The 23,532-nt window shown below is 44.0% G+C and overlaps 1 protein-coding gene across 1 annotated transcript in view; it reads right to left on the bottom strand.

The window, feature by feature from the left end:
• The window catches only part of SUCLG2 (succinate-CoA ligase GDP-forming subunit beta), a 257,830-nt gene that overhangs the window by 179,020 nt on the left and 55,278 nt on the right, over positions 1-23,532 (bottom strand). Inside the window, exons 3-4 of the mRNA XM_088473443.1 lie at positions 5,955-6,054; positions 1,503-1,593 (exon numbers count right to left, since the gene is read on the bottom strand). Coding sequence (XP_088329569.1) covers positions 1,503-1,593; positions 5,955-6,054 — 191 coding nt within the window. The remainder of the gene's footprint in view (positions 1-1,502; positions 1,594-5,954; positions 6,055-23,532) is intronic.

Raw genomic sequence — 23,532 nt, 5'->3', positions numbered from 1 at the left:
TATTGTCCGGTTGAACATTTCCGGGGAAGAGTGAGGGAGCCCGGCACTGAACGTAATCGTTCTTGATTTCGTTCAGTTTTTGTGCTCAGTGTCGTTAACGACACTGAGCACACCCCTGCCGGGGATACACGGGACGATGACGCTCATGGAGCGAATCGTCCCGTGTGTATGCACTTGAAGACTTGCAAGGGACATCTTCACCTACTTACCTGCAGCAATTCTTCAACATCTCCTTGCCGGAACAGCTGTCCCGGTGATGTCATCACATGTGATACAAGGCGCATGCACGGCAATCAGCCTGCTCTTGTGCTAGTGGCCACGATTAGAGAGGGATTCACTTTTGCGGTATTATAGCCAGGCCTGGTCAACCTGCGGCTCTCCAGCTGTTGTAAAACTATATGTCCCAGCATGCTTTACCAGCTGATAGGTGGGAGGGTAGGCTGGGATTTGTAGTTTCACGACAGCTGCTGAGCCATAGGTTGACTAGGTCTGAAATACACAATTATGGTGTTAGCTATCGGGCACAAGCGCCTGAAAGTTATGCTTGCTGCATGCAGGTACTGTACATCCTATGGGGACTGCTGTGTCGCAGTGCTGCTGGTCTCTATTATGTGTATAGATGTGGGAAAACCTCCAAAAACTGACATTTATCTGAGTTTTTACCACAAAATAGCTTTGATACATCCTGCCCTAATAGATAAAGTTATCTTTTGAATTAATGAGCTATTGAAACCATATCCTAACTGATATATTCTATATACACAAAACACGAACGTATATTTTGAATTTGTTACCAAAAAAAGAGCCATTTTGTGCCTTAAATAATATTCATGAGAATGTAGCTTATAACCTCCCTAGGAAACAAAACATGCACAATAATATACTTGGCAATCGCTATAATCTAATTTGCATAGCTGATTAAGCATATGGTATAGGGTATTACTGCCAGTATACACAATATACTTGAGGTATGACCAATGCGTGCAGCGAAGCTTTAGGTTTTTAGTTGTCAGGTTACTTAGTACTTGTTTAATTGGCTTCTATAAACCTATTATGTACAAGTTTAATAATCTTGCACAGAACATTCACAGTCGTCACTGCGTAATTATGCCTGCTGGGTTGGATAATATTTTTTAGTTTAGCAAATATTTCATTGAGTTAAAAAAGTAAATGTTGGTTCAGATCACAAAATGGCTGCCCACATACTGTCATGGCAACCCATGTACTGCTGTCTCGGCTAGACACTGCCACTAACCTCACAGGAAGACAGGGAGTAACACAAAGCTTCCAGAACTAGACATTTTATTTTAAGTGTAACTTCCCGATATGATCCCTATAAGTTGCATGCCATTGAAAACAAACTCAGCCCACAAAATGGCTGCTTGCATGCAGACTTTGGCAACATTTCTATTCAGGCTCCCCATAAACATTTTTAATTGATCAAATGATGATACACAATTAGCCTACATTACACTCCTTACCCAAACTTCATCAAAGCTCACCTTATTAACTTTGACACCACCTTGAGCGGTTTGTTTGGTTGTAAGATTGTATCCAATCATCTGCTTTGTAAGAACTTCCACCTTATTGGGGCTACGAGGCAAATTAGAACATGTTTAGTACAATAATTAGAGTTATCTCATTGCTTCTAAATATGGGCTAAAGGCTCTAGGCCTGTGTGTATTTTGGCAACCGTGCATTAGTAAGTTAACACATTTCTGAATGCTAATCACATATCGGACTTCCAATTACAATGTACTATTGTCCTGAGAGGACATAGAGAAATCCCAACACGACGGAGGCCATGGAGCAAGCTGGCGCTGTAGCGAGGGTGTCACAAACTGCTGCTGGTCCCAGATCGGGTAACAGGCAGGGTTACTGAAATCACAGCACTCCAAACGAGCACTACCGTCACATTGGAGTGTCCATAAAAATATATTTACATGGTAATTGACCCTTAAAAAATTGGCCTTGGTATGTGGAATGAAAACAATTAGTTAAAAGACCAGCAAACCTAAAATAGACACTACTAATGAGATTTTCAAACATATATGTAAACGTTCCATGGACTAACCTAATAGAACACATTTGAGATAAAAGTGGTTTTCGCAAAGTGGAGATATTTTATTACATACAGTAGATTTCCATGTCAATCATCTTATTTGAACAGGACACAGCAAACACCCCACAATTGCTGAAACTGGGCAATAACAGAGCAACAGCTTGAGCTCGGTCACACAGAAAATGTACGTACAGTGTGAACGCTCTGTTTAGGCATGTGAACTCTTCCGTATATATATCTGCGATTTTTATTAATATTTCCTTTATATAAGACATAATTGTATTTTGGGTAGTGGGCTTTTAACTGGGATAATCCACTCAAATTTCTCCAAATACCACCTGTAATAATGACGGTATTGACGGCGCAGTTATCAGTTCTATGTGTTTGACACTGAATCATAATATGGTTGCCCAAGATGACTAGTCCACTAAAATGCATATTCTCTGCTGAGATAATATACAGTCAGGTGCATAAATATTGGGACATTGACAGAATTTTCATATTTTGGCCTCTATTCACCACCACAATGGCTTTGAAATGAAACAAACAAGATGTGCTTTAACTGCAGACTTTCAGATCTAATTTGAGGGCAATTACATCCAAATCAGGTGAACGGTGTAGGAATTACAACGGTTTCTATATGTGCCTCACACTTTTTAAGGGGCCAAAAGTAATGGGACTATCAACTCAAAAGCTATTTCATGGACAGGTGTGGGCTATTCCCTTGTTATTTCATTATCAATTAAGCAGGTAAAAGGTCTGGAGTTGATTCTAGGTGTGACATTTGCATTTGGAATCAGTTGCTGTCGACTCTCAATATGAGATCCAAAGAGTTGTCACTATCAGTGAAGCAAGCCATCATTAGGCTGAAAAATCAAAACAAACCCATCAGAGAGATAGCAAAAACATTAGGTATGGCCAAATCAGCTGTTTGGAACATTCTTAAAAAGAAAGAATGCACCGGAGAGCTCAGCAACACCAAAAGACCCGGAAGACCACGGAAAACAACTGTGGTGGATGACAGAAGAATTATTTCCCTGGTGAAGAAAAACCCCTTCACAACAGTTGGCCAAATCAAGAACACTCTCCAGGAGGTAGGTGTATATGCATCAAAGTCAACAATCAAGAGAAGACTTCACAAGAGCCAATATAGAGGGTTCACCACAAGCCATTGGTGAGCCACAAAAACAGGAAGACCAGATTAAGAGTTTGCCAAACAACATCTAAAAAAGCCATTACTGTTCTGGAACAACATCCTATGGACAGATCAGACAAAGATCAACTTGTACCAGAGTGATGGGAAGAGAAGAGTATGGAGAAGGAAAGGAACTGCTCATGATCCAAAACATACCACCTCATCAGTGAAGCATGGTGGTGGTAGTGTCATGGCGTGGGCATGTATGGCTGCCAATGGAACTGGTTCCCTTGTATTTAATGATGATGTGACTGCTGACAAAAGCAGCAGAATGAATTCTGAAGTGTTTCGGGCAATATTATATGCTCATATTCAGTCAAATGCTTCAGAACTCATTGGACGGCGCTTCACAGTGCAGATGGACAATGACCCAAAGCATACTGCAAAAGCAACCAAAGAGTTTTTTAAGGCTAAAAAGTGGAATGTTATGCAATGGCCAAGTCAATTCCCTGACCTGAATCCGATTGAGCACGCATTTCACTTGATGAAGACAAAACTGAAGGGAAAATGCCCCAAGAACAAGCAGGAACTGAAGACATTTGCAGTAGAGGCCTGGCAGAGCATCACCAGGGATGAAACCCAGCGTCTGGTGATGTCTATGCATTCCAGACTTCAGGCTGTAATTGCCTGCAAAGGATTTGCAACAAAGTATTAAAAAGTGAAAGTTAGATTTAGGATTGTTTAGTTTGTCCCATTACTTTTGGCCCCTTAAAAAGTGGGAGCCACATATATAAACCGTTGTAATTCCTACACCGTTCACCTGATTTGGATGAAATTACCCTCAAATTAAATTGTAAAGTCTGCAGTTAAAGCACATCTTGTTTGTTTCATTTCAAAGCCATTGTGGTGGTGAATAGAGGCCAAAATATGAAAATTCTGTCAATGTCCCTATATTTATGCTCCTGACTGTAAATGTTAGTAGAATATCTTTACTGTCCGGATTTAGGGGTGGCGATCCAAATTTGAGGGGACTGTCCCGCTGTTCTGTGATCATGTCTGATTTCAGGTAGGCTGGTAGGTAGTCCTCTGCCACACGCAGTGAAGATAGCAGGGCCAAAACTAAAATTTCTGTCACCCAGGGCAAGACAGTAATTTGGCGCCCCCCCAATAAAAAAAAAAATATATACAAAATACACAACACAGAGCACAAAAGGATGTGTGGTTTTGTGACACAGTAATGCCCCTTGCAACACATTATGCCACACTAATGCCCCCCAGTGACAGCAGCCCCCCAGAACTGACAGATGAAACACTATTAAAATCGGACTTATACATTAAAATGGGATCTCCCAGTAAGCCAGCTCCCTCCATTTACTTGCCGAGGCTGCGTGGTGGGTCAGCTCGGGCGCCACGAGACGGAGATGCCACATGCCGGTGATCGGTCAGCACCACTCACTCTAATGTGGCGCCTGTCGCAAAACGATTGGAGCTCGTGTACCAGCAGCCACTGCTAATTGGCTGCCAGTCCGCAAGCTCTGATTGGCTCACTTTAGACTGATGGCTGCGCGGTTTCTCTCAAGGCTGGGCTGCAGGAAATTGCCTGCAGGTTCTGGCGTGCGGAACGAAACCACACATACAACTGGGGCCGCCCCACCTTGGCAGCCTCTCCTCATCACCCCCTCAAGTCCATCGCCCGGGGCACATGCCCCCTTTGCACCCCCTTAGTTACGTCCCTGGAGACAGGTGCAGTGCCCATGCAGTGGCTATTCCCACTCGGGCGTGTGGTTAGAGCCACTCCAATGTGGTCCTGTCCTCAGTGTTGCTGCCACGCCTACGTGGCCTGATTCCAGATTTAAGAATGTTGGTTGGTATTCCTGCACCACACATTACCAGTATATAAGAAAGCTAATTAGCGCAGTCTAGCATATTAATTATACTGGGAAATGAAAAAAATAACTGGTTAAGAGGATGTTACCAGGTCCTTCACTGTAAATGTATTACTTTACTACATAATGCTTTATGCACGATGTACTCAGCAGAAAAAAGGGTGTTCCCAGGTGACCTAGAAGAGAGTATTTAGCACAGCATGTTCTTTATGGGCCGACATCCTGCACACCACACTGTGGAAGAGGAGTAAGTGTGACACATAGCACAAGACACCAGTGAGTGAGTACCCAACATTTATAGCGTGATTCAGTAGTAGAGCAGCCATACCGCATTATAACCGCCCCGGGGAAGTCTTCCTCTACATCAGGCCTGGACAACCTGTGGCTCTCTAGCTGTTGTGAAACTACAAGCCCCAGCATGCTTTACCAGCTGATCAGTGGGAGGGTATGCCGGGACTTGTAGTTTCACAACAGCTGGAGAGCCACAGGTTGGCCAGGCCTGCACCACATGCTCACCTGCTGTGCAGAAGCCATCTCAAGTGAACGCACAACACGGGAAGAAGTCAACACTAAATAGGACGACAGTCAATATTTCGTCGGAAGAACGCAGACGGCACAATGCAGATTCTGTTGTAATGCCTGTTAAATAATTTTCACTGTCATTGACAACGCATAAGAAAAATAATGGAATTTATAGTGACAGGTCCCCTCAAAACAGTGGAAAATACACTGACATATCCAGAATACAGCAAATTCCTGTATTACATGAGGGGAAGGTAAGAAAAAGCCCATAACCAAAAGCAGGGTTATTCAGGAAATGGACTAGCAGGTGGTATGATAGGACGACACTGTATTTAATAATGAAACTCACTCAGTAGTTAGATGGACTCCACCTTTCAGTCCACTGTCAAAGACTCCTTTACCTCGTCCTCCAGCCAAGATCTGGGCTTTTAAAACAATTTCCCGTGCCTCTGCAGGAAGACAAAAATGTCAGACGTTACCTTTATGTACATCTATAGTCACAAGACGGTGCTATTTGCAGAATGATCAGAACAATATGCAACATGATCAGAACAATGTATATGGACAAAAAGTGCAGAACATGAAATACTTCACACCTATTCTACTAAAACACGATTAACCACCTCGCTTAGCGTACCCAGGTAAGAATGCCCCCATTCTCTATCCTCCAATGTATCAGGACACAGAATGCCATGTGTGGAACGGACCTATGGCTGTGATCGCTCAGGATGAGTCTCCATGCTTACAGGTAAACTGGTTGAACAGAAGAAGACAGAAGGAACTATGGTTAGGCTGACACTTCTGGGAGAAATGTATCAAACCTTCTAAAGAATGTAAAAGTGGAGGTTAGCCACAGCAACCAATCAGCTTCTAGCTAGCATCTACCATGTGCATTCTATAAAATGCTAGGTAGCAGCTGATTGGTTGCAATGAGCAACTTGGCCAGTTGTCATCTTCTCCAATCTTCGGCACACTATACAATATATATCGTACGATATATATCGTTCTGATGCGTATGGGATGGATATATATTGCACACATCGTATAGTGTGTACGTCTCATCCGTCGTTAATGATGGTTGTTCATTGCATCATTCTATCTGCTGTTCTGCACAGCAGATGGGACCAGTGGCGGCTCCAGAGGTGGGGCTGCAGCGCAATCCAAACTGCAGATAGGGGAGCCACACCAACTGCCACCCCAAACACAGCCAACTGGAACTCACTGGCAGTTGGTGTGGCTCCCTTACCGGAATGTTAGACAGCGCTGCAGCCCCACCCCTAAAGCCGCCATTGGATGGGACGATGCATTGGACGAGGCGGTGCCGTTACATGTAGCATGTAACGACACACTGCGCTGTCATACACCGGATTACGCAGTGTGTGCAACGCGCGCAATGTATCGTTACACCATATTACACAGTCTCTGGGTACACACATAACATAGTGTGTACCCACCTTAAGAGTAATCCAGTTGTCTTAAAATGTGATCCATGCAGACGAGCTTTGTTCCAGCAGAGTGGAAAGTAGGCCAATGTCTAAAGATATATAAACTCACCGTTATGGACATGGCGATTCTAATCCTGAGATCCTACGCTCTACGGTTCTTGTGCTACCCTCCCCCCCTGACGCCTCACTTTTGCAATTGATGAAGCGTCCCTACAATTCCCACCAGTTCCAATCATTTTTGACAAGTGGGCTATAAAATATTCCCTACAATTTAATTTTGCTTTGTCATTTCAGGGTTTGCACACCTGACAATTCCTAGAACAACATTAGACACATAAATGTAATAAATTGCAATGAGAAAAACCGTAAGGAACATTTCAAAACATGTAGAATAAAAAAAAAACACCAATAAGCCCAAAACCTTATTAAATAAATGTAAGAACTGCCGTACAGATCGATACATCGACTCCGCACTAACTGAAGCAGGTACAGTACTCCTTGCCTCAGGCGAGTGGGAACAAGATGCAATTTGATTTAGGAGATCCATTCCCAGTGCCTAGAAGAGTGATCTTTTTTACATTGGTCCATTTTCCTCGTCCTCAGTCACCAATTCTTATTTACTTAAATATCTGCTTTTAAGAAAGAACAAATAATCTTCATTTTTTTTTTTATAAATATATATTTATTTCTCCACAGTTCAAAATTCCCTAACGGGATTACGAGAGAATGTTCTGTAGTAGAAAATGTAATTTTAGTTGCAGTGATACGGGGCTCTACTCTCTTAGGTACCGTCTACAAAAAATTGCAAAGGGGCGTAATGGATTTTTTATGGAAATATCCCAGCCACAGTACAAATTGAGTTACTACAGACAATGTTAGCTACCCAACGGCTTTAAAACACAGCATAAAATTATGTTCCAATCACACATCCTTCAGCCCGTACAGGGGAAGCAAATTCTTCATACAGAGAAATTAGACACTGGTTCATTGAGCCATTAAAAGCCTAAAGACGTGGACTGGATAATTTATGCTCGTCTGCAGTTCAATGGAAGACAGAATCAAGAAAGAGAACCACAGCTGACTATGCATTATGTGAACAGATTGCAGAACTAATCAGACAGAAAGTCATGACAAAAAGCTTAACGTAATCTTTGCAGGGATCACCATACAATTGCCAGTGAGAATAGTGCACACAATAGGTAAAAGTCCAGTGCTTGTGCCCACTGTCTCAGAGACAGGGAGGTTCCTCTGGAACTTTATTGATTACTCCACCTAACTCACTGTCTGGCTAGAAGGGCTTGAAATGTTATACTGTTTATCTATTATACAAAGCATTTTCACCCGTACTAAAGATCACTAACGGAGGAATTCCCTTAGCCCTGATAAATTACACTGCACACCAATGAAAATGTTTCCGATGCGAAAATAGTTACTTCTAATTGATTTCAGCATGCAAAGAATGAATATGACATTTAAAACTCTGTTAGCTCTGAGTTCTGAGATATAGCCCATGTATGATGATGTAGGGGTATTCCTAGTGAAGTGGGCAGAATGGGGAGAATCTTACCAGCAATCTGCGTTCCGCACAGAGGGGGCGGGGCCTAATGACCTAATTAAATGAATCAGTTATTTGTCCCCTCCCCTATTCAAATATATGCGATTCATGTGATTACCCAGACAAGATAACTGTGGTGCACTGAGTGACAAGCATAGTGAGCGATTCCACCAAGACATTTCAGCAATGGAACAAAGATATCAGGGCAGGTGATCACTACTGCTGGACAGTGACAAGAGATGCCCCAGAAGAGGAATACAAGTGACAAGCAAAGAGAAAGCACCCCCATGATTAGGCCACTATATTACATAGTACTTTCCTATGCTGTATGTTTGTTTCGTATGCTGTATGTTTGTTTCGTTTTGTTTTCTTATTTGTAATTTATTGAATTAAAACAACTGTTATTTATTTTCTATCAAGAAAATATCAGATTATTTTAAAATAGCTTTTCACTATGACTATATTACTAATGTACATACAGCATAGTGCAAGTAGTGTAGCTCAAAAAATAGGGCTAGTAAAAACATTCTGAAATCATTTTAGTTTTTCTTGACCTCAAATTAGTAATGTATGACTATTTTTTAGAAAGGAAACAAATTAAAGGTATTAATTGTTGTACAGTGTTATTGTTGGTGAAAAAGGGAGGTATCCTCAGGCTTATCGGGAGAGGCTATTCAATTAGGCTTGCTCCCCCCACCCCACCCCCGACACCTGTGTTAACACCCGTTAAATTTACGCATTTATTGACGTTAACACAAAGAATCCGTGAAAAGTTCACAGATTCAGGCGTTAAGTGTCTTATCACCCGATAACAGCATACTTATCTGTGTTTTCTTTACGGGTCTCAAGAGACCCAAAAAGAAATCCCGGTTAAGTGGGGCTAACTGAATAGCCCCCGGCGATCAATTAGCCCGCGGTAAATTACTGCAGCTAATTGAATGTCCCTTTAAATATAAAATTCAAGTTCATATATTTACATAGGATAGTTGCTCTAAGTTTTACACCTATCTAAATTTTACTATAGACATGTATTTTAGGGAAAAAATATTGGCCAACTAGAAAAGGAAGATTATGCAGACTTCAGCTTAACTCCAATGTTTTACCAACAAACGGTTTTACTACCAGACTTCCTTTCTGTGATATGTACCCCCCACCCCCACCCCTCTTGATTAGTAAAGAGACCAGGGCCAAATGCTTTCGGACATGGAATAAATGATTGGAAACGTCTTTGCCACAAAGGTCTGAAAATCAGGAAGTATAAAAAGTGTGGCCTGTAACAGAAACATAGAATTTGACAGCTGATAAGAACCACCCCATCTAGTCTCCCCCATTTTTAAACATAATGTTACCTCAAACCTTATTGGTCCTTACTTCTTTTGAAGGATATCCTTATGTCTATCCCATGCATGTTTAAATTGCTCTACTGCCTTAGCCTCTACCACCTCTGATGGGAGGCTATTCCACTTGTCCACTACCCTTTCAGTGAAGAAATTTTTCCTCAAATCTCCCCTGAACCGACCACCCTCCGATTTCAGAACATGTCCTCTTGTTCTAATACTTCTCTTTCTTTGAAGAATGTCTCCTTCCTTTACCTTGTTAAAACCCTTTATACAGTATATTTGAACGTTTCTATCATGTCCCCCCCTTTCCCTTCTCCGCTCCAAACTATACATATTAAGATCTTTTAGTCTTTCCTGGTACGTTTTGTGGTGTAGACCTTGCACCATTTTAGTTGCCCTTCTTTGTACAATCTCTAATGTATTAATATCCTTCTGGAGATATGGCCTCAAGAACTGAACACAGTATTCGAGATGAGGACGTGCCAATGACCTATACAGTGGTATTATCACTTTCTTTCTGCTACTGATTCCTCTCCCTATGCAACCAAGCATCTGACTTGCCTTCCTCATTGCTTTGTTACAATGTTTGCTTGCCTTTAAGTCACCTGAAACAGTGACTCCTAGATCCCTTTCCTCTTCAGTAGTTTCCAGTATAGTGCCATTAATACTAGATTTAGCCTTTGGCTTTTTGAGACCCAAGTGCATGATCTTGCATTTTTTGGCATTAAACTGTAGTTGCCACGTTCTTGACCATTCCTCTAGTCTACCTAGATCATCAATCATTTGTTTTACCCCTCCTGTTGCATACCTTTGTGTCATCTGCAAAAAGGCATAGTTTCCCTTCAATACCATTTGCAATGTCACAAATAAAGATATTAAAAAGCACTGGTCCAAGTACAGATCCCTGAGGTACTCCACTGGTAACATTTCCCTCTTGAGACTGCACTCTGCTTACTACAACTGTTACCTATCCTGCAGCCATGATCTTATCCATTCAACTTTCTATCCAACCCCATGCTTTCCAGTTTATTTAACAGTCTGCTATGTGGAACATATTAATGTACACATGGATCCACAGTGCTCAGTTTTTGAAGCGGAGTGGGCAATTAACTATAGTTATCACATACAGCACAGTTCTGGTCAAGGCATAGGTCCATTAGCTTAGATTCATCTCTTCGTCAAGATGCGTTTCCCAATGGCAGATGCGCAAAGCCACCGAGAGGAGGGAAACATTGAGGACAGAAGTGTTCTTTCCTCCATACCTTAGGGAGGCCTATGTACTAAGGTACATTTTTCTGCATTGAGGGCAGCTGTATGTAGGTAGTAATGGAGGTTAGTACACACAGAAGCAGTGAACCAGGAATAAAGGTTTATTTGGTATACAGGATAATGCTGCATACATGTAATATATAGCAGTGGACATATAAGGAATGGTATATATAAAGCAAGTGTATGATAGTACAGACGTACATGTCTGTATTTGAATCACTGTGGAGGCGCCAAGCAGCGGTACACATGTGCACTAACGCAGGAGTGCAGGTCACGCTGATGTCAGTACGACTTCCTACATACTTGGAGCGCACGGAGACAGCGCATCAGAGCATATTCCAAACATTCTATTAGGGGGATCGGTGGTTCCAATCCCGACGTCTGAAGACTGGCAGTGAAGATCATGACAGGTAAGTATTTAAACTATTACTATCTTAACCCCCCCCCCTTAACCCTAACCCTCCCTTAGGGGTGCCTAACCCTAACCTCCCCCCCAAGTGCCTAAGCCTAACTCCCCCCTTCCCCGCAGCCTAACCCTACTCCCCCCCTTCCCCTAGCCTAACCCTAACCCTCCCGGCGGGGTACCTAGCCCTAAATTCCCCCGGGAGCCCCTAATCTATCCCTTCCCCCCCCCCCCTGTCCGCTCCCGGCTTTCCTTCGATCGGTATGCCGGGCATCGGGCGTAGTTAAAATGACAGGCGTCGGGATTTCGACGCCTGGCAATAGACCCCTGCCGGGATTAGACAGTCGGGAAGCCTGACTGCATCCCCTGTTAGGTCACTGGTCTTTTCAGTATAAACCCCTACATCCCCGAATACTAGCACTCTAGGCTGCACGTTTTGCCATTGTAAAACAGGTAGGTGTCAGATGCAGTTTACTATTTATCTTATTTACTAATGTACTTAAAATATACATTAAACTGAGTGGAAAAAAAAATGATTGAATAAATGGTGATTTAAAAGCAGCGTTCTGCGATCTATTTATTACTTGGTGCACTCTGCGGAGCGAATCTGCCAGGCAGAAACTCCTGGGAATTAGTCTATTTTGAGCAGGATTCCCTAATCACAGTGTCTTGAATTAGGAAGGCACAGATTCCGCCAAGTCCCGGAAGCTTTACAACACTTGATTAATGATGTGCTGCAGGTCTCAGACACGGATAACTTCATTTGTCACAACCTTGCAGGTCTCTTCGGTAAGGAGCCACCTCCTCCACAACGCATTGAGAATGGACTGTAATGGGGACACTGAGAACGTGCAACTCAACCAAGAGGTGCAGAGAGCAGTGGAAATAGGAGATCGCCATATTATTATACTAAATTATTCAGCGTAATCTTAACTCATTTTATTTTCCCTGTACATCTACTTGAATATTGAAAAACGAATGTATACTATGCATAAGACTTTGTATCAGTGTTCAACACTCAGTAAGACTACCATTATTATAGTCTCTCACTCCACCATACTTGCCTACTCTCCCGGAACGCGGAACGTTTGGGAGGCTCCTGAATCTCGGGTGGCACGTTCCGGATGTCTGGAAAAGTAGCCAAGTCTACTGGAGGCTGCCCACGGCCGCCCAATTAAGTGATTGGCATAATCGTGGACCTTTCCCTGCTTCACAATGTGGGTAGTTGCAATATTGTATTTGGGGGGGGGGGGGCGACGATGATGCAATAGTGCAGTCATGCCCAAACTCTACCGCGCCATGCCCCTCTGTATTGCTGACCACGATTTCCATATCTTGTAAACCCTTCCTGTTATTCTTATTCATCTATATAAGAGTCTAGGACAAGCATGGGGGGTGTGATCTATCTGCAAGAGTGGCCCAGACATCATTTGTAAGACGATGAGACCAGAGTACAATAACTCCCCTTCCCCTAAGTACTTACTGTCTGGTGATAACTAGGCAATATTAGCCTTCACTACAGAAAACATTTGTTGCTCATATATGGGTGGGAGGGCACATATTGGGCCTTATCACTTCCATAATGACACCTGCACACGCTGGAGGAGGGGAGTCCCATCTTTCAAATGATGTGGTCCCTTAGCGGTTAATGTCTTGTAATCACTAGACAATATCACTCTGCAATACAAAAACATGACTTATAACAGATGGGGGATTGCACATTATGCCCTATTATCATCATCTACCCTACCCATCTACACCAAACTGACCCTCACACACGTCGGGGTACCGTTGTTTGAAAAAGTGGAGTCCCATCTTACAAACGATATATCCCCTTTAGCAAATATTGACTCGTAATCACCTAAAATGGAACACAAACCATCTAATTTTCAACAGCCCAGATCTCCCCCCATCCTGTGTCACATAGGGGCTCATCAATGAATGCAGAATGTTTTCTAGTTTAAAAAAATAAAATAATGGTATGTAGTGTTCACTCTAGGTCCGGCAGAAGGCAGGTCGCCGGACCTAGAGCGCGACCAAAAAGAAAAAGGGGGTGTTGCCAAATAAAAGGGGCGAGATATGACGTGTCCACTTTTCATCACTCCAGGGGCTTGCCTGGCACTTACAGACATGCCGGGCAGCCCCCAAGCGCTGCGGACACTGTGAATGGATGCCATGCCCATGCACCCGGCATCCAATCACCAGCGGTGACCGCTGTGCCGCCGTTTTGACCACCCACGGGACACTACGACCCATGGGTGGAGGCCGAACTCGCAGGCTGTCTCACCAGGGCACCGCGCTGGAGGGCAGGGTGCTTTCTGCCCTTCAGAAATAGGGCAGGGCGCGGCACCCCGCTGAAACAGCCTAGCGGGAACGCTAGTATGCTATACAATCATATTATACCTCTACATTGTTATGGGGCATACACACGGTCAGATCTGTCAATATGAACGATTGAACGATTTTACCAACGATTTGAACGATTGACGATTTCATTCCTTTTAATACTGTCTGAAATCGTTCAAAATTTGACTGCAAACACAGACGATGTCAGATATCGTTATCTGACACGCAGGAAAGCGCATCGTTCATCGTTGCAGGCCCTAATGTCAGATTTTCTTTCAGATATGAACGATTTTTAAAATCGTTATCGTCCATATCTGACAACAAATCTGAACGTGTGTATGCACCATAAGTGTTGATGGAGACAAAAACATTAACAAGAAAAAAATAGTTTTAAAGTACAGCTTCTGTTATGAAAACTAACACGCAGAATTCTGCTTTTTGCAATTTGGAAAGGTAGATCAACGGCAAAGAAAGAAGCACAAAGTATAGAATTTTTCCTGATGTTTATTCAAAAAAAAAAAAAAATAACTTTTTTTCTTTTTAATTGTGATTTCAATAAAGTGAAAAACACACTTTTTAGGCTATGGGCGGTATTCAATTAGTTTTAGCTTGCTACACTTTTCGCCAACATTGCGTCTTTTGGACACGGAAACTTATCGTGCACGTCCTCGCTATTTGCCGTATTCAATTGCAAACAACGCGAAAACGACAAGCGGCAAATTCAGAGTAGGCGGAAAGTGCTGTCAGAATTGGGGTAACCAGCCTGAAACCCGCCCCAAAAGGATGCACTAACATTGGGGATCTATGTAGATGTGTACTAATAGCCCTAATAAAACTGTTTGGGGTACTTAAGTTGGTACAATAGTCTCTTATTATCGTCTTTGCACAAGTGGTGAAGAATGGCATTAAGCAGTATTTTTAGGTGTACCGTATATACTAGAGTATAAGCCGAGTTTTTCAGCACATTTTTTGTGCTGAAAAAGTACCCCCTCGGCTTATACTCGAGTGAAGTGTAGCGCTGACCGGACGCAGTTCGGTCAGCGCTACACAGCATAAACACACAGCCGCCGGAGCCGGCAGCTGTGTGTTTGCTGTAATCAGCAGCCGCTGGGAGTCTGTCAGACTCTCATCGGCTGCTGCTGCTCCCACTGCGGGAGCCATCTTCCGGCTCCCGCAGTGGGTAATGGGAGAGACGTCATGAGTAATGACGTCTCTCCCATACAAAGCGGCCGGAGGAGCTGATAGCGGCGGGACCAGGAGCGGGAGTTTCAGGTAAGTGATTTTTTTTTTCTTTTATTCTTATTACCGTATGTCTCTCTCTACTGGGGGGGGCGATTACTACAGGGGGCACTAAAAGGGGTTATTACCACTGGGGGAACTACCAGGGGGGGATTACTACAGGGGGCACTAAAAGGGGTTATTACCACTGGGGGAACTACCAGGGGGGGATTACTACAGGGGGAACTACCAGGGGGGGATTACTACAGAGGGCACTAAAAGGGGGGATTACCACTGGGGGCACTACCAGGGGGGGGATTACTACTGGAGGCACTGAAAGGGGGTATTACCACTGGGGGCACTACCAGGAGGGATTACTACTGGGGGAACAACCATGGGGGATTACTACTGAGGGCACTACCAGCTGCTGCCATTTCCCACCCTAGGCTTATACTCGAGTCAATAAGTTTTCACAGTTTTTTGTGGTGAAAGTAGGTACCTCGGCTTATATTCGGGTCGACTTATACTCGAGTATATACGGTAAATAAGTAGTCCTGTCAAATCTGGGGTACTTGAAAATGGGTGCTAGCATATTTTAAAGTCTCTAAAGTGAAGTTTTAAAAAATGTGAAAAAAGCACCTGTTGCATGCACCTGCAATCCCAAAAACTCCTGACCCATCCTTGCAGACCCCTAAGAAGTCTTTATACTTGTCCCCCCACTTTGTGCTTTATCGCTCACAAAATGAAAGTACTTTTTTGGAGTGTTAAGTTTTTCCACTGGATTTTTTTTAACAGCTGCCCTTTGGGGGGGCTGTTCCAAGGGTACAGAGTGGTTTCCCCACCTTTGCACCCCAAAATAAAAAATTTTGCTCTTCTTTTCTCCTGATATTCAGAGGCGAAACTTTTTCGCCTATTACATTGTATTGACTTTCCGCGTATGCGAAACCGGTTGGAATTGAATAAGGAGATAAGTTCCGACCTGCCAAAAAGACGCAATCGGCGATACTTTTTTGCGGAAAACGGCTTTTCGATTCTAATTGAATACATCAGATTCAGCTCCCCCATACATCAGAGATTGATGGCAGCAATCGTGCAATTTGCAATCGATTGTTTATAAAACTCTTTCCCTTTTTCAATCGATTGCATAATTGCCACAATCGATTGAAAAAGGGAAAGATTTTTATACACAATCGATTGCAGATTGCTGCAATCAATCTCTGATGTACAGGGGCCTTATATTGGTTACAGTTTATTTGATGTGTTAGAAGGATCATAAAGACTGATGATGGTAATTTCTGAAAATGCAACATATCCTGAAAAAAAAAAAAAAGTATGGTATAATTTATTCGTGAACTGCATCAAAAAAAAATAATAATAATCAGCTGTTGGAATGTGAAAATGAAAAACGTTGAAAAATTGCCTCAAACATAGGGAGTACATATAAACTGCACACCAATAGTTTCTTGTTCAGGAATTAAACTTGTGACCTCAGGGCTGTGAGGCAGGCATGCTAACGGGATGTAGTCGGCATCCTGGAGTGCAGGATGCAGACTGTCTAAATACGGCGCCGAAATCCTGACAGGTCGGGATCCCGGCACCAGTATTGGGGTGTTAGGAGGAGGTTAGCGTTAGGCACTAGGTGGAGGGTTAGGGTTAGGCACCGGGAAGGGGGAGGTTAGGTTTAGGCACTGGGGGAGGGTTAGGGTATATATATATATATATATAATGATATTGCAGATTCATCTTCGTGTCTAATATTTTCATAATTACTTGATATTGCCATGTATGTGGTTAGCTGAACTCTTGTAGAAACCCACCAAGGCTGATTGAGAAGTTCCTCCAAGTCACGGTAACAGTGAGCAGCCCAGGAGGTTGCTTTCCTCACTACGTAGCAGAAAATACATTTGGAAAAACAATGACAATGAACCATCTTCTCCAGCAAACTGGAAGGACTGCACTTCACTGACAAAGCTTAATAGCGGTCAGTTTGCAATACCGCAGACTTTGCAAGGGTTAAAGTCAGTTTAATTAGTCCAATAATCAATATGCTTCAAGCAAGCCGTAGAACTGCCGGACAGTACTAGTATTTACAACTTACTCGCATAAAACAATCACAGTCTCCTGTAGCTGCCAACACCAATGTAACAGCTCATTTACAAGTGATTTATGAACCACTCAAGTTTGGACACCATGAAATCAATACGTATGTGCATATCCACACAAGGCTTTAAGTAAAGTGTAAAGATACAGTGTAAAATAATATTTAAAGTGGAGGTGTCACGTTATAAATCACAGACAAGTAGCAAGAATGATAAACTATAATCCCCCCCCCCATTCAGAGTGGAGGCAGCCATATTGTATACAGGACCACAATGTACAAGAATGCAGCTTTAGGACAATCACTGAGGCACCTGCCAAGCTCAGCCAATCAGTGCAGTGCTTCCCCAACAGCTCAGGATGCTGCAGGTCTGCAAGACAGGATTCACTCCGACCAATCAGCGTTTCCGGTTCAAAGTGAATCTGAAGTGAGGCGCCAAGTTTAAGAAAAAGCCTCTGGTGTCCCAATCACTGCCGTCGGTAATCTGGAGCGAGGATTCTGACTGCTGTCGGGATTCCTGCGCCGGTCTGACTGCTGGCATTGTCTGCGCTGGGATAATGAATACATCCCAGGCGGACACACTCAGCTTTGTGAATCTGCCAGTCATTCAGAGTGACATGCAACTGTGCCACATCCCCCCCCCACTGGTGTAAATGCGGTAAGTGCCCCGTGGGTGTGTAGACGGAACTTCGGGCTATTCAGAGGGGAGATATCCGCAAATCGTGCCATGCATAGCTCGAGATGCCTGCTCGCAAGTGAATACGTGCACTGTGTACATGACAGCACCTCCATAGGAATGCATGCTTCACCATAGCGTACCGTAGCGTATACAGGCGCGGGGAATCGCATGGCGCAATGTGTGCACACGTTTGTGGCGCGATCAGCCACAACGTAACTGGGTGCGTCTGTAGTTGAGTTTTGAGTTTCGAACCGGAATAAAGGGTTGGGTACGGGATGCCAGCAGTCAGAATCCAGACACCGGCATCCCAAATAGGTTACAATCTGACACCTGCAGGTAAGTACCCATACCCAAACCCTAAGCCTGCCTCCCTACACTCTAAATCTAACCTCCCCCTATAAAACCTAACTCTTAGCCTCCTCCTATTGCTTAACCCTAACCCTCCCCTTAACCCCAATACTTACTGAGGGGATGCCAGCAGCTGGGATGCTGGTGCCGGTATTTTGATTATGAATACATTGTATTTTACATTTGGTGATCCTATATCAATGTTAAAAGATGGAATAAGCTGAATCTTCGGTATGGAGGTTCAGTTTGGGGGATATAGTCAGCATTCACAATGTAGATGCTGGTATAATGTTAAATATGTTAAAAATGTCGACACATGAAATTAGGGTTAGGCTTAGGGTTGAATTAGGGTCAGGCTGTAATAGGAGTGTCAACGTTCATGTTGACTTATTGAATAAGTCGACATTTGGAGAATGCAACTATTTTGTGGGAGCCCATTACTTAAACAGAGCGATTAAATTCTTGCACCAATTGGGCAGGAGTGCCGCAGTTATCGCACCCAAATGCACCAGGTTTAGCTGCGTAAAGCGGCATAAAAAGTCCTGGTTAGTGCTCCCCAGCGGCAGATTATTAGCGGGTTTCTGCTCGTCACCTCAGCAAGGAAATGTGGGGCCCCCAACAATGTGCCCAATCGGAGCAACAACTGAATTGCCCCCAGTGTCAACATTGCAAATGACGACATGATAATTGCTGACATTATGGTATCGACACAATGCGAGTCGACATTTCATACCTCATGCCAGTTCGGCCCCTCTTGACATGTAACACAGAGCTTGAATGATGTACAAACTAGTAAGATATTATGGCAGGACCCAAACCATAATTTTATGTCCAAAAGCTCTTATTTCCATCTGACCTTCCACATGATCAGTCACTGGCTCTGACAGCGTCTCCGACTGTGACAAATCGTATCAAACGTTCTCAAAACTCGTACGCAACTTGCCAGTGGCAAATGTCCGCATTGGTTCTGATTTTCCCACATAGGCCTGTATTCAATTTGAAGCGAAAAGCCGCTTTCGCGTGTTTTTGGCGAAAACTTTTCGCCAATGATGTCATTTTCGCCTGCTTTTATTTTACTCCATATTCAATTTGGAAGACTTTCCGCCTAGGCGGAAAGTCAATGCAATGTAAAAGGCGAAAAAGTTTTGCCTATGAATACCAGGCGGAAAAAAGTGCAGATTTGGGGTTTTGGGGTGCAACGTTACGGGAACCCCCCTGCAGCCTTCAGACAGTCCCCCAAAGGTAATCTGTGTAAAAAAAAAAAAAAACACTTAAGGACACCCCAAAAAATCCCTTTGAATTTGGGGGCAAAAAAAAATGTTGGGGGACAAAGGTAAAAAATAGTGAACTTGACTCTGGGGGGGTCCCCAAGTATGCCCCAAGTATTGCGGATCCGCTCTAATTGAATACGGCTCATAGGGTGTTAAGTTTTTAATTAAGCAGAGCAGTGGCATAACTAGGGCAGGGCCACCGGGGCTCGTGCCGTGGGACCGGCGGCGCCGGCCACTGTACCGGTCCGTCCTAGTTGGCCAGTGTAGTGCCGACCACATTGAGTGCGGTCAGCACTACACATTTACTCAGGACCGGCGCTAGGCTTCCCTGCGGCGGTCCTGCAGTGCACAGCCGAGCCCCTTCCCTCCCCTGAGCGCTTACCCAATAGCTCGAGGCGTAGGGTGGGAGGCGGGCTCAGGCTGGTGTATTTACACACACACCGCTGCCAACGCAGTGATGTGTGTGTTAATCAGCAGCCAATGAGAGTCAGACAGACTCTCATTGGCTGCTGCTGCTGCGCCCACTAAAGAGCCGGGCTGGAGCTCATTCATGAGCTCCGTCTTCCGGCTCCTGCAGTGGGTAATGGGAGAGACATCATGATGTCTCTCCCATAATGCAGAGCGCGCCAGCCCAGGAGGACTGCGGTGGTGCAGACGGCAGCGGGAGCAAGAGCAGGAGCAGAGATTCAGGTAAGTGGTATTTTATCTTTTTTTTACTCGTGTGTTTGTCTATTGGAGGCACTGCATCGGGGGGGACCCTCTACTGGGGACTACTACTGGGGGCACTGCATAGGGTGGGGACCACTAATGGGGGCACTACAGGGGAGGGGGTTACTACTGGGGAACTGCATTGGGGGGGACCTCTACTGAGGACTACTACTGGGGGGGACTACTATTGGGGCACTGCATTGGGGGGTGGGGGACCACTACTGGGGGCACTACTGGGGAGGGGGCTACTACTGGGGCATTGCATCAGGGGACCAATACTGGGGGCACTGCATAAAGGGGGGGAGGGGGACTACTGGGGGCACTGAATAGGGAGGACCATTACTGGGGGCACTGGATAGGGGGTATCACTACTGGGGGCCTGCATAAGGGGGACCACTACTGGTGGCACTATATAAGGGATACTGGATAGGGGGGGATCACTACTGGGGGCACTGTATAGGGGGGACTGTAAAAGGGGCACTGCAGTAAGGTGCATATGGAATGGAAAGGAATGTTCAGAGTGGCGAGATAGGGGTGTGTTTCATGTAGAAACGTCCCATTTTTAAGTGGTCACGCCCATTTTCCTGACGCGTGCACATAAGGGGCTCCATTTTTTAATTTGCCCTGGGCTCCATATACCCTAGTAGAGTAGAGTATTAAAATGATAGATTTGACAGGATCAACACTGGGTATGAAGAAGGAGAGAACAGAAGTTTCCAACTGATGACTAATACTACTAAGTGTAAAAACACCCTTATGCTCATATACCAGTCTTTTTCACCACATGCCTCAGATACAACCACAGGCATCAACCCGAAACATCAATCAGCTACATTTAGAAATAAATCTTCCACAAGCTGTTCAAGACCAGGAATGCATCTTAGAAATGTATCCTGGATAAGGTCATATTCGGGGAAGCGGAGAGTAATGTCCAGAAGACTTGAGACATAACGACCAGCAGTGCTCCAGGAAACTGAATCCAAATTTCGGCAACTGTGAATATTAGGAAAAGACTGACCCAGCACAATCTTGGGGGTTTTTTTTGGATTGAGACATGGCCTAACTGGTCACAATTTTTAATTCAGCAAATTATGTATTTTTTTTATTTATTTATTAACTAGCTGAAGTACCCGGCGTTGTCCGGGTTTAAATCTTCAAGTTATTAAGTTTTATTATGTGATATCGTCCAATCCATCCAGTGGAAGGCCCAGAACAGGTTCCCTGAGTCAAATTCTGCCCGGCGCACTCCGCCGTGAGGTTTGATCAGGGCCCCAACTACTTCAATTGCCACCCCCTGAAGTTTTCATCTAAATTCATCCTGTGGAAGGCCCAGAAAAGGCTCCCCGGGTCAAAGTTCTGCCCAGAGTACACCAACAGAAGGGTCCGACCAGGACCTCAATCCCCTAGTATGTCTTCTGGGATCCAATGTAACCCCTCTGAAGTTTTTATCCAAATCCATCAAGTGAATAGCCCAGAACAGGCTCCCTGGGTCAAAGTTCTGCCCAGCGTACACCAACGGGAGGTCCGACCGCTACCCCAACACGCCTAAAACCTGGCCAGGATCCAACTCAAACACCTCGTGTTGGTTTCAACCCAATCGGTGCAGGGGTGTCAGAGTGCATAACCGGACAAACAGACCAATGAATTTTATATATAGGATTTGTCGCTATGTGGTATAATAGTTATTTAGTATTACAAAAAATGTAAGCTATGTAAGATTTTACAGTTGCCTGCATTCTGTGCGTCAGTGATGTCACTGGTTCCTAGTGAAGAGTCTTTGGACCTCATTCAGAGTCGGTCAAAGCGGCCGCACGGTCGTACGGGAAAAGGGGCCGAATATGCAAATGATTCCCTCACAAGTTGTGTCCCTAAGTTCGGATCGGTAGCTGGCCGACCTAGGGGAGGAAGCGGCCGGAAGACAAACATATACGACCCCTTCTCGTACGCATTACACGTCATCTCCGGGCATATAAGGATTAATCGAGACCATCGGGAACTGGTCGTAGAGCTTAAGGTTGACCATACCCTCTCTTAAGCTCTACGATCATGTCAGTGTAAAAACCTCCCATGTCACATGTGCCATGATGCTACTTAGTTAATTATGCACTCCCATAAAACGCCATTCACATAATTAGGCACGCCTGCATTCGGATTTCCACTCCCCCGTTTTCAAGCACCTTCCCCTGTTACCACCCACAAACGCCTCAATCTGTCACTCAAACTACCAACCTGGCTGTGTTCAAGGAGAGAGAAATTTCTGATCTTAGCAGCTAGTTTGCGCACGCGCATTGCGAACTTTACGCATGCGCAGTATAGCGAACATCGGTGGCGTACGACCGTGCGGCCGCTTCGACCGACTCTGAATGAGGTCCTTTATTCCTATAAATATTAATATGGCCCACAAAATGGCTGCCTGCTGTGTGGAGATGACAAGAGCACTTAACTTCAATGTGAGGGCTGCTGGACTTAAAATGAGACAAGTTGAAACATTTTTCACTAAAACATCAAATATCCATTGATGACAAAACAAGGATTGGCAAATAATAGTAATTTTAAATCAATAATGCCTTTGTGCTGGCAATGTAAGTCACACAAGTTAAAGTCCTTCCTACATAAGAATACATTAACAACAAGCACGCCAACTTCACGTTCCTGGCAGTAGTGGATTCTCTATCTGAAGTAGAACCACAATCAGCCTTGTCAAAACTGTTACTGCTTATGGGAAGAAACGTAGATAGATCCTTTCTGTTTATAGGAGACAGATAAAATATACAAAACACGCATTTATTCAAGATAAATATAGGTAAGGTTTTGTGTTTTTTTTCCAGGACTTCTCCTCGCGACAGCATCTAGAAAACCCAAGGTCTGTTTCCAGAGAAACGGTGTCCCAGAAGAAATGTCAGACAATTTACTGACTTGACGCCTTAAATATCTTCTTCTGTGTTGCAAAACGTCTAGCACAGAAAGCCCCTAATTCTCCCACAATTGCTGTTGAAAGGCCCATAATGGTGCTGGGGAATGTAAAAGGCAGGAATAGAAGCTATTTACTTATTTATTGAGACCGGCAATGATTACCTCATCAAAAGCAGCATGACATTTTAACGATAACAAATCTCAGTGATTTATGCAATACACGCACACTATACTACATATGTGTTATATACACGTCATTTCTTTTAACATTCAGGCAAATTAAAGACAATGACAATTAAATTACCATATCTAAATATTTTATGTCCAGCGCACT

The sequence above is a fragment of the Taudactylus pleione genome, unplaced genomic scaffold, assembly GCF_031769625.1.
Source record: "Taudactylus pleione unplaced genomic scaffold, aTauple2 ptg000135l, whole genome shotgun sequence".
NCBI classification, from domain to species: Eukaryota; Metazoa; Chordata; class Amphibia; order Anura; family Myobatrachidae; genus Taudactylus; species Taudactylus pleione.
This window is presented reverse-complemented; position numbering and strand designations above follow the sequence as displayed.